This window comes from Monodon monoceros, unplaced genomic scaffold (genome assembly GCF_005190385.1).
Source record: "Monodon monoceros isolate NGI ecotype Baffin Bay Population unplaced genomic scaffold, NGI_Narwhal_1 Super_Scaffold_22, whole genome shotgun sequence".
NCBI classification, from domain to species: Eukaryota; Metazoa; Chordata; class Mammalia; order Artiodactyla; family Monodontidae; genus Monodon; species Monodon monoceros.
Genome location: NW_021703779.1, coordinates 46,060,885 through 46,076,463, shown reverse-complemented (window position 1 = coordinate 46,076,463; position 15,579 = coordinate 46,060,885). Strand labels below are relative to the sequence as shown.

Genomic DNA, 15,579 nt, shown 5'->3' with positions numbered 1-15,579 from the left:
GTCTGGGTTCTGAGGGGATTCATGATAAAAGATTTTTCAGTCTCATGGAACAATGCAAGTACCTCAGAGACACGTCAGGAATCCTGCCCTTGAAAGTCCCCCAAGCTTGGTACACATCCCAAACAGCCTCTTCTGGCTATGGCTGATCCCTCCACCCTGGTCTCTGCCTCTATTCTTCATACTCCTTTGGCACCCAGGCACTTGGGCACTTTTAGGAGGAAGCCTTTTCAGGTTCCTAGGTAGTCAGTTCATTGTTGGGATCTCAGCACAGAGTGGCTGTAGGGAAAGCCTGGCATCATGTATATATGCTGTGGCACTCATTGTTTTCCTGTCCTTGTAACAACATGCAAGTTGCCTTCCCAAGATCCGGGAAATAAGGATATCTTGAGGCCTATTTTTTCTTTGTCTGTAATTACTATTATACAGTGTGATTTCATTGAGCATGCTGGGAACAGCCTAGAATTTAAGGGCTGTAGCTCCGGCAGGGTAGAAAGGGATAGAGAACTATTATTCTGGAGTATTTTTTCTGCCCAGTCTCTTTCCCACACCTGATAGGACAGATGTTGGCTTTTTTAAAAAGCCAATCCCACCCATCAAAGATTGCACTAATTCATTGCCGTTATTTCCCCTTTTGTGAGCAAAAAGGAACAAAGAGTAAATCTACCTTCTGCCCATCTGAGTTTTATATATAGGTATATATACGTGTGTAAACTGTCCCTAGAAGTCTTTAAGTCCAGGAGGATGGTGCCTGACTGGACACAGGCCTGGAATAGAATGGAGGCAAATGGGGCATCCAGGGAGCTCTTTGCAAAAGCTTGCTAGCTCAGGGTGGAGGACAGCAAAGGAGGTGGGAAGGCCATTCTTTTGTCCTGGAGAGCTACCTAAGGAAACTTCTTTCCATATGGGAAGACATGGGAGGCTTCTTTCCAAGCTTATGATATGTGAGAGATTGTAGGACAGCCTCTCGCCTGTCCCTGAGGAAAGCAGAGTTGCACCTTTATGTGACTTTGTCTCCCTTTTATCCAGTCGGAGTCAAGCCAGTCAGAGGCATCTGTCCGAAGGGAGGAATCACCCATGGATGTGGACCAGCCATCTCCCAGTGCTCAAGATACTCAGTCCATTGGTCAGTACTACTTCCCATTTCCAGCCCAACAAAAGGGAGAACCAGTCTTCATGGAATGACTGCTGGATCCCCTCCTTCCAACATACATAAGCTCAGTGTTTTCCAGTTTGTTCAAGTGAACCCTGGTTTCTGTATGTTGATAGGCCCGTACCAATCAACTAAGATCACTAACCATCACCACCTGGTCCTCATTGGAGAATCATAGCACACACTGCAATTTCTGTAGTAAAGAAACAAGAAACTATGATGATACTGTGTGGAGACAGCATACGTTTGAGTCTTGTCTCCCCATTTACTATCTCTGGGACCTGAGGCAAACCTCTCTGTTTCCTTATTTAAAATAGGGATATTCATAGTTAGGATTGAGTTAACACGTGTATATATAGCATTTAGAGCAGTACCTGGCACACAGTGGATGCTATTATTAGCAGCATTTCTCAAGGTTAATTTCATATAGAATGCTTTTTGGCACCCTTTTAACACATTCCTGTGGGATAGTGTTGCCATAGGACATCCAGTTTTTAAAATATATTAAATCATTTAATAATCCATAGGTTTTCTGGGAGCTAGTAAGGCAATGAGAAGACCAATGCTGTCTGGTAGAATTTTCCTGCAGTAGCTGTTAGCTACATGTAGCTATTGAGCACTTGAAAAGTGTCTAGTGCAACTAGACAAACTTTTTCTTGTATTAATTTTATTCAGTTTAAGTTTAAATGCCATCCAGTATAGGACTAGAGCTTGCTTTCAGATGTCACTCAATTACTCAGTGGCCAGTGGACCAATTTACTTGATCTGTCTAATGGCCTGTGCATTTGGTCTGAATGAAGGAAAAGCCTCAGGGGCTTCCCAGTCTCTCCTCTCTGTGCCCACTAGGCTCAGATGGAACTCCACAGGGGGAGAAGGAGAAGGAGGAGAGGCCACCTGAGTTACCCCTGCTCAGCGAGCAACTGAGCTTAGATGAGCTGTGGGACATGCTGGGAGAGTGCCTAAAGGAACTGGAGGAATCCCATGACCAGCATGCGGTGCTAGGTGAGTTGTGGCCTGAGGGAGGGCCCAGGTCCGCTGATCTACTCTGGGGCCCTTTCTGCCAGCTTAATTTTCTTCCTTCCAGATTACTCCTCTCCGTCGGATCTCCATAATAGGAGTTTAAAGAAGAGGATTTTTTTTCTCTGACTTCATTGTCAGAAAAAAGACTAGCCTTCTCTTTTGGTAGCTGGTACCTTTTACTTTTTAGACCGGGGGAATCTTTATAACTGGTTGCCTATCCCATTTTTCTCTGGAAGCTCTGACTTCCTCTGTGGCACCATTATATTTCTCCTGCAAGTTTTCATTACTTTTTCATGTAGTACTTTTGAAATTTGATTATGAGGGGAGGAAGAGGTTTATATGTTGAAGTTTATAAAGTAAATTGTCACTATCCTATCGTTCCTACCCCCAGTACTACAGCCTGCCGTCGAGGCCTTCTTTCTGGTCCATGCCACAGAGCGGGAGAGCAAGCCTCCTGTCCGAGACACCCGTGAGAGCCAGCTGGCACACATCAAGGACGAGCCTCCTCCACTCTCCCCTGCCCCCTTAACCCCAGCCACTCCTTCCTCCCTTGACCCATTCTTCTCCCGGGAGCCCTCGTCTATGCACATCTCATCAAGCCTGCCCCCTGACACACAGAAGTTTCTTCGCTTTGCAGGTACAGGGAACTCTTAGGCCCCCAAATGTAGAAGGCTTCATTTTTTTTACAGGGTCAATTCATACATTTTGTTCTTAGCTGATTTGCAGGGTGAGAGAGAGAGTGAGAGAGAGAGAGAGAGTGTGAGTGAGTGAGTGTGTGTGTGTGTGTGTGTGTGTGTGTGTGTGTGTGTGTGTGTGTGTTGGAAAGTGAGGCTAGTGAGGTAAGGACTGGGTCTGGAAGTCCTTGTGTGCCACACTACGTTTTTTTCCCCTGAAACAAGGAAGAGAGAGTTGCTGGCTGGTTGGCTTTCATTCATTCTTCTGAGACCCATGATGTGCTGATTCCTGCTGTCCTTTCTCCCCCCAGAGACTCATCGCACTGTGTTAAACCAGATCCTACGGCAGTCCACCACCCACCTCGCTGACGGGCCTTTTGCTGTCCTGGTAGACTACATTCGTGTCCTCGACTTTGATGTCAAGCGCAAGTATGTGCCCTGGTGTTGGGGGGATGGGAACTCTCTAAATGGTATCTCCTCTCCCAGAGAGGAGCCAAAATTTCTCCTGGGATGATGTTTTCAGGGAAAGAAGTTTCCCTTGGTGGCAGCCCTTAGAATGGTGCTGGGGGGTCGGGGGGCGGGGAGAGACTCATCTGTGCCACGGACAATCATTGTACCTAAATACTCCTTGGCCTTCTCCAACGCAGTCTGCATTCTTCATCAGAGAAATGCAAGCCTTTGTTTAATCACATGATTTCTAAAGTCCCGGTCCTTCCTTTGGGGTAATACAGGAGGTGTAGGTAGCCACAGCAGGGCTCGTGGGGGGGCGAGCCTCCACAACACTCCTGTCATTTTTTACTCTTCTCTTCCTTCCTGTGCACCTACACATGCACCTGTGCACCTGCTTATTGCAGAAATTCCATGCCATAATGTCTGTGGGCCCCTATTCGATGGAGATGGGAAAAATTTAGAGTTGGTAGTGAATGACCTGCCTCTCCCAAACACTGGAGGGATCAAAGTGTCTGGAGGATGAGGGGAACATCGCTGCGGATCTTCATCCTAATCAGGCAAACAAAAGTTTACTCTGCCACCCCTAATCTTACTTTCTTTCCTTTCCTACCTCCCAAGATATTTCCGCCAAGAGCTGGAGCGTTTGGACGAGGGGCTCCGGAAAGAAGACATGGCTGTGCACGTCCGCCGTGACCATGTGTTTGAAGACTCCTATCGTGAGCTGCACCGGAAATCCCCTGAAGAAATGAAGAATCGATTGTAAGAGCCCAGAGCAGAGAATAAACAGGATGGGAGGGTTGGGACCCTCCCTACGTGGTAGTGAAGGCTTACTTGGGGCCCAAATGTGCAGGGGAACTTAGGGAGGTGCTGCCCTCCCCAGTAGGAATTCCTAAGAGGAATCCAGCTTAGATTATCTCACTGAACTATCACCCGTCTTCTCCACCCAGTCTCATGAGACTGGTCTTCTGCTGGCCATCTGGCCCTTGGGCTGAGCTATCCAACAATTCCTATACAGACCGGAGAGTCTTTCGCATTTACAAAGGTACACCTGATGGCTTCGCAAAGAGAGCTTCCTCCATTGTTGCACTAGGAACGGGAACCTTGCTGAGCAAATGGTACCCTGGGTTTAGGGAGACCATAGTTCCAAGAGTGGCCCCCCACCAAATTGGTAATCCCTCACTAGTGATTCTGGCGCCACCTAGAGGAGATTGGCAGTTTGCAGTACCACGTGTCATGGGAGCCATTGAGATGATAGACCTATTGATGTAGTTTGATCCTCCTGAACTCAGGAACTTGATTCCTCCCTTCCCTTATGGCATGGGCTCACTATCCATGTAGTCACACAGGAAGTCAGAGAGGCTTCCAAGACAGACTGAACCCTACTCCTCCACCACCAAATCCTTATAGACGTCAGACTCTGAGCTCAGCTCTCTTTGATGCCACTTGATGATTCCTCCCTGCTTTCTTATTAGGCCTTTATACCTTTCCTATTATTGTTTTCTGGAATATGGGTGAGGCTTTACTGATACTTCGGGACATCTCTTCCATCAATGATGCCCTTTTTTTGTCCCAGATCCCCACCACTCCTCTGGGCTCTCCTGGCACTCTGCATTTACCACTGTCCTCTGACCCTGCACTCCCCAGCTACTCCTTCACAATCGCTCACTCAGGTCATGCTGTGCAAAAGAATGGATTTGTCCTGGGCTTTCTGCACATCCCTGTTTCTGCTCTCTTATACAGGTATATAGTGTTTGAAGGAGAAGAAGGGCAAGATGCTGGAGGGCTCCTGCGGGAGTGGTATATGATCATCTCTCGGGAGATGTTTAACCCTATGTATGCCTTGTTCCGTACCTCACCTGGTGATCGGGTCACATACACCATCAATCCATCTTCCCACTGCAACCCCAACCACCTTAGCTACTTCAAGTTTGTCGGACGCATCGTGGCCAAAGCTGTATATGACAACCGCCTCCTGGAGTGCTACTTTACTCGGTCCTTCTACAAACACATCTTGGGCAAGTCTGTCAGGTGAGGATGTGGCACAAACCTGGGACTGTCTTCAGTCCTGGAAATCTGGTCCCTTTTCTTGTGTCCCATCACTAGGCTGCCTGTCCTCCACCCCAACCCATGGCCCTAATTTTGTTTATCTAGATATACAGACATGGAGAGCGAAGATTACCATTTTTACCAGGGCCTGGTTTATCTGCTGGAAAATGATGTCTCCACACTAGGCTACGACCTCACCTTCAGCACTGAGGTAGGTCAGGAGATCCTGACCATAGCACATCCCAGCTAGTCTAGGAAACCCATTATGGGGTTGTCCTTGAACTGGCATTGGATAACCTCTAATGCTTCTAAGGAAGCATCTTGATGTCTTAAGTCACATTCCCCGTTCCCCATCTGGCAGAGAACAGTGGGTATTTGCATGAGATGGCACAAACAGAAAAACCAGAATTTGTAAAACAATCCAGGCTGTTTCCTAGTTTCCTCTATATTTTGAAAAAATGCTCTAGTACATTATTCTTCATTCCCAAAGTTCACTCTAGAAAAATTGTACAAATAGACATAAATGAAAAACAAATTTCAAGGTTACTCTTCGCCCAAATTGCTTTCCATAAAGATTCTGTTGTGTTACATTATGTATATTATCCATGCCCTTTTCCCTTTTACTATTGATAGTTTCCGTATGTTTTAGGACCAAACCCTTGGCCTTTCCCTATTAGGGATTTATGAGCTCATGAGAAAAGTCACTGTTTTTTATGACCTTGCTTCATCTCCTTGCCCAGGATTCAGCAAAGAGTTTAGGGTGTGTTTCCAGGTATCTATGTAAGTTCCATCCTAGACCAAGCCTGATTCATATTATTGGTTTTGGGTATTCTAGGTCCAAGAGTTTGGAGTGTGTGAAGTTCGTGACCTCAAACCCAATGGGGCCAACATCTTGGTAACAGAGGAGAATAAGAAGGAGTATGTACACCTGGTGTGCCAGATGAGAATGACAGGTAGGGGAAATGTCCGTTAGACCCCCTAGTTGCTCAGTATGGGGCAAGGTCAGGCCTCACTCATTTCACAGACATTGTTTCTTCTCTTCCCCTATGCCAGCCACAAATGCCTTGCATAAAAGGAGTCCAAAAACCTGACCAAAAAATATTTCCCTTCATCCACCCTCATATGGGGGCCTAGAAACAGAGTGGTAGGTGAGGTAGGCAGATCAGTCAGCATCCTGCCAGATTGGGGATCTCTGACCTCTAACAGTTGTATGAGTTCAGATGCCACGTGGCTTGTTGGTTCTCTCCCCAGGAGCCATCCGCAAACAGCTGGCAGCTTTCTTAGAAGGTTTCTATGAGATCATTCCAAAGCGCCTCATTTCCATCTTCACTGAGCAGGAGTTAGAGCTGCTCATATCAGGACTGCCCACAATCGACATTGACGATTTGAAATCCAACACTGAATACCACAAGTACCAGTCCAACTCTATTCAGGTGAGCTGCTGCTGGCATCCCTTCCTGTATCCTTAAGCAGTGTTAGTTTATATGACACCAAATAAACCAGTACTCTTAGGGGAAGGGAGTTTTGAGTGACAGCTTACCTGTACCTAACTCTTCACTCTTCTGGAGTTTCAGTTTTCAGGTGATCTCCTTGCTCATCTTGTGAATGGAGGAACTGAAACCTGTCTCACAGAAGGGACTTGCCTAACATTCCAAATCCCATCCCCCTTTCTTCAAAGAACTCTACCTAACACTGGCTTCTTATGTTCATTCCTGTAGATCCAGTGGTTCTGGAGAGCATTGCGTTCTTTCGATCAAGCTGACCGTGCCAAGTTCCTCCAGTTTGTCACGGGTACTTCCAAGGTGCCCCTGCAAGGTTTTGCTGCCCTTGAAGGCATGAATGGCATTCAGAAGTTTCAGATCCATCGAGATGACAGGTCCACAGACCGCCTGCCTTCAGCTCACACATGGTAAGAGGAAGGGTTTGTTCTCCTTTTCAGCATTTAGATTGAATTTGCATATTTGCTACTTCTAGGCCCCTACCAGCGCAAATCTGGCCCCGGGTACCCTGGACCTGGGGTAACTCACAATTTGGTGGGTTTTGTGGAGAAGATGATATTTGAGATGAGAAGCTGGCCCAGACTCACAGTGGGACTGGGGTGACATTGCAGGTGAACACTGCCATGTGAGAACAAGGTGTATTCCAGGGCTCAACGTAGCCAGAGCAAGGAGTTGCAGGGAGCAGAATGCTAAAGAACTCGGCAGGGGTGACCAGTGACCCTGAATGCCTCCTTGGAGCTTTCATGTAGGGCCGTGGTGTTTAAGGAGGAGTGACAGGGTCAGATTATGTTTTAGGTGCCTGGTGGCCAGTATTGGGGCCAGATTAGAGGAGGGCAGACAAGGCTAGGACAGGATTGGGAGTCTACAAGCAGAAGTCAAGTGGGCACCATGGGAACACGGATTTGGTTATCATCTTTTGTCATGAATTGATCTTTCTTCTTTCCCTAGTTTTAATCAGCTGGACCTGCCTGCCTATGAGAGCTTTGAGAAGCTCCGCCACATGCTACTATTGGCCATCCAGGAGTGCTCTGAAGGCTTTGGGCTGGCCTAATAAGGCCCCGCCCACCACTGTGGGGTTTTTCTACCATTGTTGGACCTGGGAAGGGGGGGAAATGAAATAATGAAAACAAAAAAGAACCAGAAAGAAAATGTCAAAAACCAATAAGTGAAAATCCACCAACTCACCATGTGTGTGTCCCAGCTGCCCCATCTTCCCCAGCGCATACCCGTTCCCCCTTTCCTGCTCATTCTCTCCCCCCGCTCCCTTTTTCTCACCTCCTCTCCCCGTTCCATGCCGTCCAGGATCCCTCACCCATGTATTGAAAAGGCAGTAGCCTTTACAGGGACCCGTTTGTCCCAACTGTTTGAACAGTGTGCTCCTCAGATTCTGTGTTCAGAAGGATTTGCTGCATTGAGACTTGAAACCTTTGGATAGGGGAAAAAATTATATATATATATATTTTTTTGTTCTGTTTGCATTTCTTAATTTGTGCTTGGAATGTGTTGATGTGCACAGCTAATGATTCAATGCGAGACAAGATTGGCGTCTGTGTTGTGGAGGTTTCAAATAAAGAGCACTCTTCATAACTCACTTTTCACAATGGAGTTTTTTTCAAGTTTAAAAAGAAATAAACACCTTGAGCACATGTTAGATGGCTGGAGAGGAAATCCAGTGGACTCTCCAGAAAGCCATCTCTGTCACCACATGGGTGCATCCTCCTCCTTCAGAGTCATTAGGAACTGGGGGGATCTTTTTCAGAATGGGATCTGCACTTGGGGGTGGTGATGGTGTTAGAGATTGCAGCCAAGGACAAAGCATCGCCTTGCTCTAGGGGAACAAACCAGCAGGTTGTAAGAGAATTCACTCAACCCAACCGAAGGTTCTATTTCCTGAGCCTTTATAACAGTTTCAAGCCTGGAGCTCAGTTTAAAATTTTGATTTCATTTATTAATGTTTTAGTTTATTTCTAACATTTTCATAAGCAAATAATTTGACTAGTTCCCCAGAACAGTCTTTCCATCCTTTTTGGTTTGGTTTTGTCATCTGCTTGTTTGCCAGTCTGTTCACAGATCGCCCAACAGTCTTTTGTGGTTTTTTTTACTCCATCGAGCACTTAAAGTTGATCTAAGGACTTTGATGGTTCCAGCCTTCAAAGAAAAAAGTAATAAAAGTTCAGTTAGAAAAATAACCTCAAGTGGTACTTGCTTTGTGTGGTTTTTCTCATTCTCCAAGGCTCTACTTCTCTTTTCCCCTTGACCATGTCCCAAAGTGTGAATCTAGGAAAGCAGTGGTGTGTCTGTCCTTAACCTGATCCCTTTGTCCTGATGCAAATGGCAGCTAATCTTTTTTTTTTTTCTTCCAATGTTCGCACTTGTCTGTTCCTGGCCCTCCTGACCACTGAGAAGACAGATGAATCAACCCTGTCCGTCCTATTGAGCTTCTAGTCAAGGGGTGGAGACAGATCAGTTCTGAAGGGGATCTGGGTGCCCAGCACAAGTACCTGGTCTAGCCTGGGAGATCAGGAAAGGCTTTCTATTGTCAGTGGCATTTGGGTTGAATCATAAGTCTGTGAGAGTGAAGATTAAGAAGAACAGGGTAATCTAGCTCCGTGCAGCAAGAGTCCAGTTGATAGGGCAAGGCTTGAGCAAAGGATAGTGGCCTGAGATGAGGCTGGGAGTCCACCAGGGCTTTAAAATAAAAGGAACAAATAAGCAGAAATACAGTAGAATTGATCAATACACTTAAGAACTGGTTCTTTGAGAAATCAAAGAATAAAGCTCTGACCATTTAAATTTGAAAGGGGTGCAAGGGTTGGGAGTCGGGTGTGGAAGTTCGGAGTACAGATGGAGTAATCCTGAAGGAAATAAATGAATCTAACTCAATGGCATACCACAAAAACCTAATATGACTAAGTATGATTTGCCTATGGGATATTCATCACCTCAATGTCAAAAGAGAAAAACCTTTTGACAGTAGATGCAAGGCATTTGCCAACAGTAACTATTGCTGGTAACTTGTAAAGATACTACCTTGATAAGGTAGCATCAGACCAACAGTCAACATCACACTGCAAGCATAAAGTGGTCAATTATCACCATTAACACTGTTCTGCAAGTTCTAGCCATTTCCATAAAGCAGGAAACAAGGTATAGCTGTTGAAGAGAAACTATTTTGCTAAACCAAGAGAATCAAAAGTTATTAGAGCTTAAGTGAGTCCAGCAAGAGGCCTGGTTATAATGAACAAAACATTCGTGTAAACATTTATTGTCCAACAAGTATAATCTGATAAATTAATATAAAGAAATCCTATACAATAGTAAAAATATCCATTGCATATGTCAACATACACAATCTCAAAGATAAGCAAAAATGTATGAGACCTGCCTGTTTAAAAATTGCAAAACAATACTACATACATGTGTACCAAGAACATGAAAAACCACATGTATGAAGAGTATGGAAGCCCATGCATAAGTATGACAGTACTGCATGATGTTCAGGATGAGCTATGGGGGACAAAAGGGGATGCAGTTGGGAAGAGGTACATTACCCAGAGGGCTTAAATTAAATGTTTTATTAAGCTGGGTGGTGCTGGGTACATAAGTATTTCTTATAATACTATAATACTTTATAACTTTTCTACACCTGAGGTATTTCAAAGTAAGTTTTTTGAGATGGACAATTTAATAGTTCCAAATGAATTTGAGGCAGGTATCAGGGAAGTCAATAACAGGCCTAATTCTACGTGAAGACTAATTAATAGCGGCTTTCATGATATGATTAAACATGTCTCTTTTTGCCCCCTAATAATTCCCTCCACTGATGTGTGTGTTACAATTACTACTGGTTATCTCCTTATTAAAATAGTCCCCTTTTCTTATAATTAGGGTGACCATATAACTTATCATCCAAAGTTGGGCAAATTTTAAAATAAAAAGGGTGTTATTAATTATGCTGTGGGACTTCCCTGGTGGTCCAGTGGTTAGTACTCCATGCTTCCATTGCTGGGGGCGCGGGTTCAATCCCTGGTCAGGGAACTAAGATTCCTACATGCCACATGGCACAGCCACCAAAAAAAAAAATTATGCTGGGCCACAAGTGCAAACAAACCCAGATAAACTGGGATGTATGGCTCTATACTTATGAAACATAATATGTCTTGGCTGGAGAAACAATTATTACCCAACATAAACATTTTTACTGACCGCTTACCATGTACTGACAACACTGAGAAGTCACTGCTTTCCAAAAACTCACTGAAGGGAAGGGGTTAGGTGTTGGGAAAGTTCAGGGAGCAATGGATACACAAATACTCGATAGGCAGGGGTAGCAGGATTAAACATTTTCTCAAATACAAGCAATGACCAGTTAGAAAACAACAGGAAATAGATTCCCTTCACAACAGTAACATAAAATACCTAGGAATAATCTTAAGAAGCAGTGTTTGGGATCCATGTGAAGAAGGATGCTGCAAAACTCGTGTGAGAAGCATAAAAAGAGGCAAATAAATGAACAGGCTTACTGTCTTCATTTGCAAGTATAGCTGGCCTTGAGACTTTGGAAAACAGACATGCTAAGCAAGGTGGAAGCTGAAATGAGCAGACCTGACAGAGAATGGCTTCAAGCCATGACTATTCAGTGTGCTATGGTCTACTGTAAAGAGAAAATGAAGCACCAAGAGCCAGTTGGGGAAGGAATAGCTTTGTCAATGTTAAGTTTGGGAAACTTGCCTAAGTATTGGAAGGGGGAGAAATAGAAAGTTTGCTCTGCAATTCACACTAAATAAATTCCAAATGGAAGATTCAAGTGTGAAAAACGTGAACTTAATTTTGGGGGCAAATAACAAGTGATCTGGGATATGGAAAATCTAACACTAAAAACTACAAAAGACATTATAATGGAAAAGACTGATATATTTGACTACTAAAACATTGGCAACACCACGAGAAGAATTAAAAAGCAACGGCAATCTAGGAAAAAATACATCTCTAACAGGCAATGGGTTAATACTTACTGTATATATATTTTTTTATTTACAGATCACTAAGAGACAAACTCCCCAACAGAAAAACATCCAAGGACATGAAAAGGCAATTCAGAAAAGAAGAAATACAAGTGACAGATGGCCAACAAACACATGAAAAGATGCTCAACATCACTATTATAGAAATGCAAATCAAAACTACAATGAGGTATCACCTAACACCGGTCAGAATGGCCATCATTAAAAAATCTACAGGAACTTCCCTTGGTGGCTCACTGGTTAAGAATCTGCCGGCCAATGCAGGGGACACGGGTTCAATCCCTGCTCTGGGAAGATCCCACATGCCGTGGAGCAATGAAGCCTGTGAGCCACAACTACTGAGCCTGCACTCTAGAGCCCGCGAGCCACAACTACTGAGCCTGTGTGCCACAACTACTGAAGCCCGCGTGCCTAGAGCCCGTACTCCACAAGAGAAGCCAGCACAATGAGAAGCCTGCACACCACAACAAAGAGTAGCCCCCACTCACCGCAATAAGAGAAAGCCTGCACGCAGCAACGAAGACCCAACGCAGCCAAAAGTAAATAAATAAATAAATTTATTAAAATAAATAAATAATAAAAATTCTACAAACAGAGACTTCCCTGGTGGTCCAGTGGTAAAGAATCTACCTTGCAATGCAGGGGATGCAGGTTCAATCCCTGTTCAGGGAACTAAGATCCCACATGCCTCGCGGCTACTAAGCCCACCCACCACAACTACTGAGCTCGTAAGCCTCAACTAGAGAGCCTGCGTGCCACAAACTACAGAGCCCACGCGCTCTGGAGCCTGCACGCCACAACTAGAGAAGAGAAAACCTGTATGCCACAACTAGAGAGAAGCCCGCGCGCCGCAACAAAAGATCCCACATGCCTCAACGAAGATCCTGTGTGCCGCAACTAAGACCTGATGCAGCCAAAAATAAACAAAAACATTTTGTTTAAATCTACAAACAATAAATGCTGGAGAGGGTGTGGAGAAAAGGGAACCTTCTTGCACTGTTGGTGGGAATGTAAATTGATACAGCTACTATAGAGAACAGTATGGAGGTTCCTTAAAAAACTAAAAATAGAACAACCATATAACCTAGCAATCCCACTACTGGGCATGTACCCAGAGAAAACTATAATTCAAAAGGATACATGCACCCCAGTGTTCATTTCAGCACTATTTACAATAGCCAGGACAAGGAAGAAACCTAAATGTCCATCAACAGATGAATGGATAAAGAAGATGTGGTACATGTATACAATGGAATATTACTCAGCCATAAAAAAGAACGAAATAACACCATTTGCAGCAACATGGATGGACCTAGAGGGTATTATGCTAAGTGAAATAAATCAGAGAGAAAGGCAAATATCGTGTGATTTCACCTATATGTAGAATCTCAGAAACAAAACAGACAAGCAAAACAAAACAGAAACAGGGACTTCTCTGGTGGTCCAGCGGTTAAGACACCATGCTTCCACTGCAGGGGGCACAGGTTCGATCCCTGGTCGGGGAACTAAGATCCTGCATGCCTCACAGCGTGGTCAAAAAATAGGAAAACAAAAAACAGAAACAGACTTACAGATAACAGAGAGCAAACTGGTGGTTGCCAGAGGGAAGGGGGGTGGGGGTGGGGGTTGGGCGAAATAGGTGAAGGGGATTAAGAGATACAAACTTCAACCTAGAAAAATAAGTCACAGGAAACTAACATACAGCATAGGGAATATAGTCAGTAATACTGTAATAACTTTGTATAGTGACAGATGGTAACTAGACTTAACATGATGGTCATTTTGTAATGTATTTTAGTTCCTGACCAGGGATTGAACCTGGGCCCTCAGCAGTGAGAGCTCAGGGTCCTAACCACTGGACCACCAGGGAATTCCCTATCTGTATTATTATTATTGTGGTGATGGTGGCGGCGCTGGCGGAGGCAGTAGCAGCATTTTTGCTGTCTTTTTCATGGTGAGCATGTATTTCCACAATTAAAAATAAACAGCCTCGTCAAGAATATACAATGGAGAAAAGACAGCCTCTTCAATAAGTGGTGCTGGGGTCTTCCCTGGTGGCGCAGTGGTTGAGAGTCCTCCTGCCAATGCAGGGGACACGGGTTCGTGCCCCGGTCTGGGAAGATCCCACATGCCGAGGAGCGGCTGGGCCCGTGAGCCATGGCCGCTGAGCCTGTGCGTTGGAGCCTGTGCTGTGCAGCGGGAGAGGCCACAACAGTGAGAAGCCCGCATACCACAAAAAAAAAAAAAGTGGTGCTGGGAAAACTGGACAGCTACATGGAGAAGAATGAAATTAGAACACTCCCTAACACCATACACAAAAATAAACTCCAAATGGATTAAAGGCCTAAATGTAAGGCCAGAAACTATAAAACTCTTAGAGGAAAACATAGGCAGAACGCTCTATGACATCAATCACAGCAAGATCCTTTTTGACCCACCGCCTAGAGAAATGGAAATAAAAACAAAAATAAACAAATGGGACCTAATGAAATTTAAAAGCTTTTGCACAGCAAAGGAAAACATAAACAAGATGAAAAGACAACCTTCAGAATGGGAGAAAATATTTGCAAACGAAGCCACTGACAAAGGATTAATCCCCAAAATTAACAAGCAGCTCATGCAGCTCAATATCGAAAAAAAACCAAACAACCCAATCCAAAAATGGGCAGAAGACCTAAATAGACATTTCTCCAAAGAAGATATACACATTGCCAACAAACGCATGAAAGAATGCTCAACATCATTAATCATTAGAGAAATACAAATAAAAATTACAATGAGATATCACCTCACACCGGTCAGAATGGCCATCATCAAAAAATCTACAAACAATAAATGCTGGAGAGGGTGTGGAGAAAAGGGAACCCTCTTGCGCTGTTGGTGGGAATGTAAATTGGTACAGCCACTATGGAGAACAGCATGGAGGTTCCTTAAAAAACTAAAAATAGAACTACCATACGACCCAGCAATCACACTACTGGGCATATACTCAGAGAAAACCATAATTCAAAAAGACACATGCACCCCAATGCTCATTGCAGCACTATGTACAATAGCCAGGTCATGGAAACAACCTAAGTGTCCATTGACAGATGAATGGATAAAGAAGATGTGGCACATATATACAATGGAATATTAGCCGTAAAAAGAAACGAAATTGAGTTATTTGTAGTGAGGTGGATGGACCTAGAGACTGTCATACAGAGTGAAGTAAGTCAGAAAGAGAAAAACAAATACCGTACACTCACACATATGTATGGAATCTAAAAAAAAAAATGGTTCTGACTAACCTAGGGGCAGGACAGGAATAAAGATGCAGACGTTGAGAATGGACTTGAGGATACGGGGAGAGGGAAGGGTAAGGTGGGACGAAGTGAGAGAGTGGCATGGACTTATAGACACTACCAAATGTAAAATAGATAGCTAGTGGGAAGCAGCCACATAGCACAGGGAGATCAGCTCGGTGCTTTCTGACCACCTAGAGAGGTGGGATAGGGAAGGTGGGAGGGAGACGCAAGAGGGAAGAGATATGAGAATATATGTATATGTACAGCTGATTCACTTTGTTATAAAGCAGAAACGAACACACCATTGTAAAGCAATTATACTCCAATAAAGATGTTAAAAATATATAAATAAATATAAATAAATAAATAAACAACTTTGGGACTTCCCTGGTGGTCCAGTGGTAAAGAATCCGCCTTGCAATGCAAGGG

The 15,579-nt window shown here is 44.3% G+C and overlaps 1 protein-coding gene and 1 long non-coding RNA gene across 10 annotated transcripts in view; one reads left to right on the top strand and one right to left on the bottom strand.

The window, feature by feature from the left end:
* HUWE1 (HECT, UBA and WWE domain containing E3 ubiquitin protein ligase 1) overlaps nucleotides 1-8,430 on the top strand; it is a 143,391-nt gene extending 134,961 nt beyond the window's left edge. For all 9 annotated transcript variants that reach the window (XM_029240058.1, XM_029240062.1, XM_029240065.1 and 6 more), the window contains 11 exons: nucleotides 1,027-1,123; nucleotides 1,997-2,152; nucleotides 2,562-2,807; nucleotides 3,156-3,273; nucleotides 3,913-4,053; nucleotides 5,035-5,322; nucleotides 5,446-5,551; nucleotides 6,176-6,293; nucleotides 6,592-6,773; nucleotides 7,059-7,249; nucleotides 7,788-8,430. In XM_029240058.1, the coding sequence (XP_029095891.1) occupies nucleotides 1,027-1,123; nucleotides 1,997-2,152; nucleotides 2,562-2,807; nucleotides 3,156-3,273; nucleotides 3,913-4,053; nucleotides 5,035-5,322; nucleotides 5,446-5,551; nucleotides 6,176-6,293; nucleotides 6,592-6,773; nucleotides 7,059-7,249; nucleotides 7,788-7,890 (1,746 nt within the window). In that variant the 3' untranslated portion in view covers nucleotides 7,891-8,430. The remainder of the gene's footprint in view (nucleotides 1-1,026; nucleotides 1,124-1,996; nucleotides 2,153-2,561; nucleotides 2,808-3,155; nucleotides 3,274-3,912; nucleotides 4,054-5,034; nucleotides 5,323-5,445; nucleotides 5,552-6,175; nucleotides 6,294-6,591; nucleotides 6,774-7,058; nucleotides 7,250-7,787) is intronic.
* A 335-nt stretch (nucleotides 8,431-8,765) lies between these two features.
* The window catches only part of LOC114905689, a 30,147-nt gene continuing 23,333 nt past the window's right edge, over nucleotides 8,766-15,579 (bottom strand). The window contains exon 3 of the long non-coding RNA XR_003796320.1: nucleotides 8,766-8,987. This is a non-coding gene — a long non-coding RNA (uncharacterized LOC114905689). The remainder of the gene's footprint in view (nucleotides 8,988-15,579) is intronic.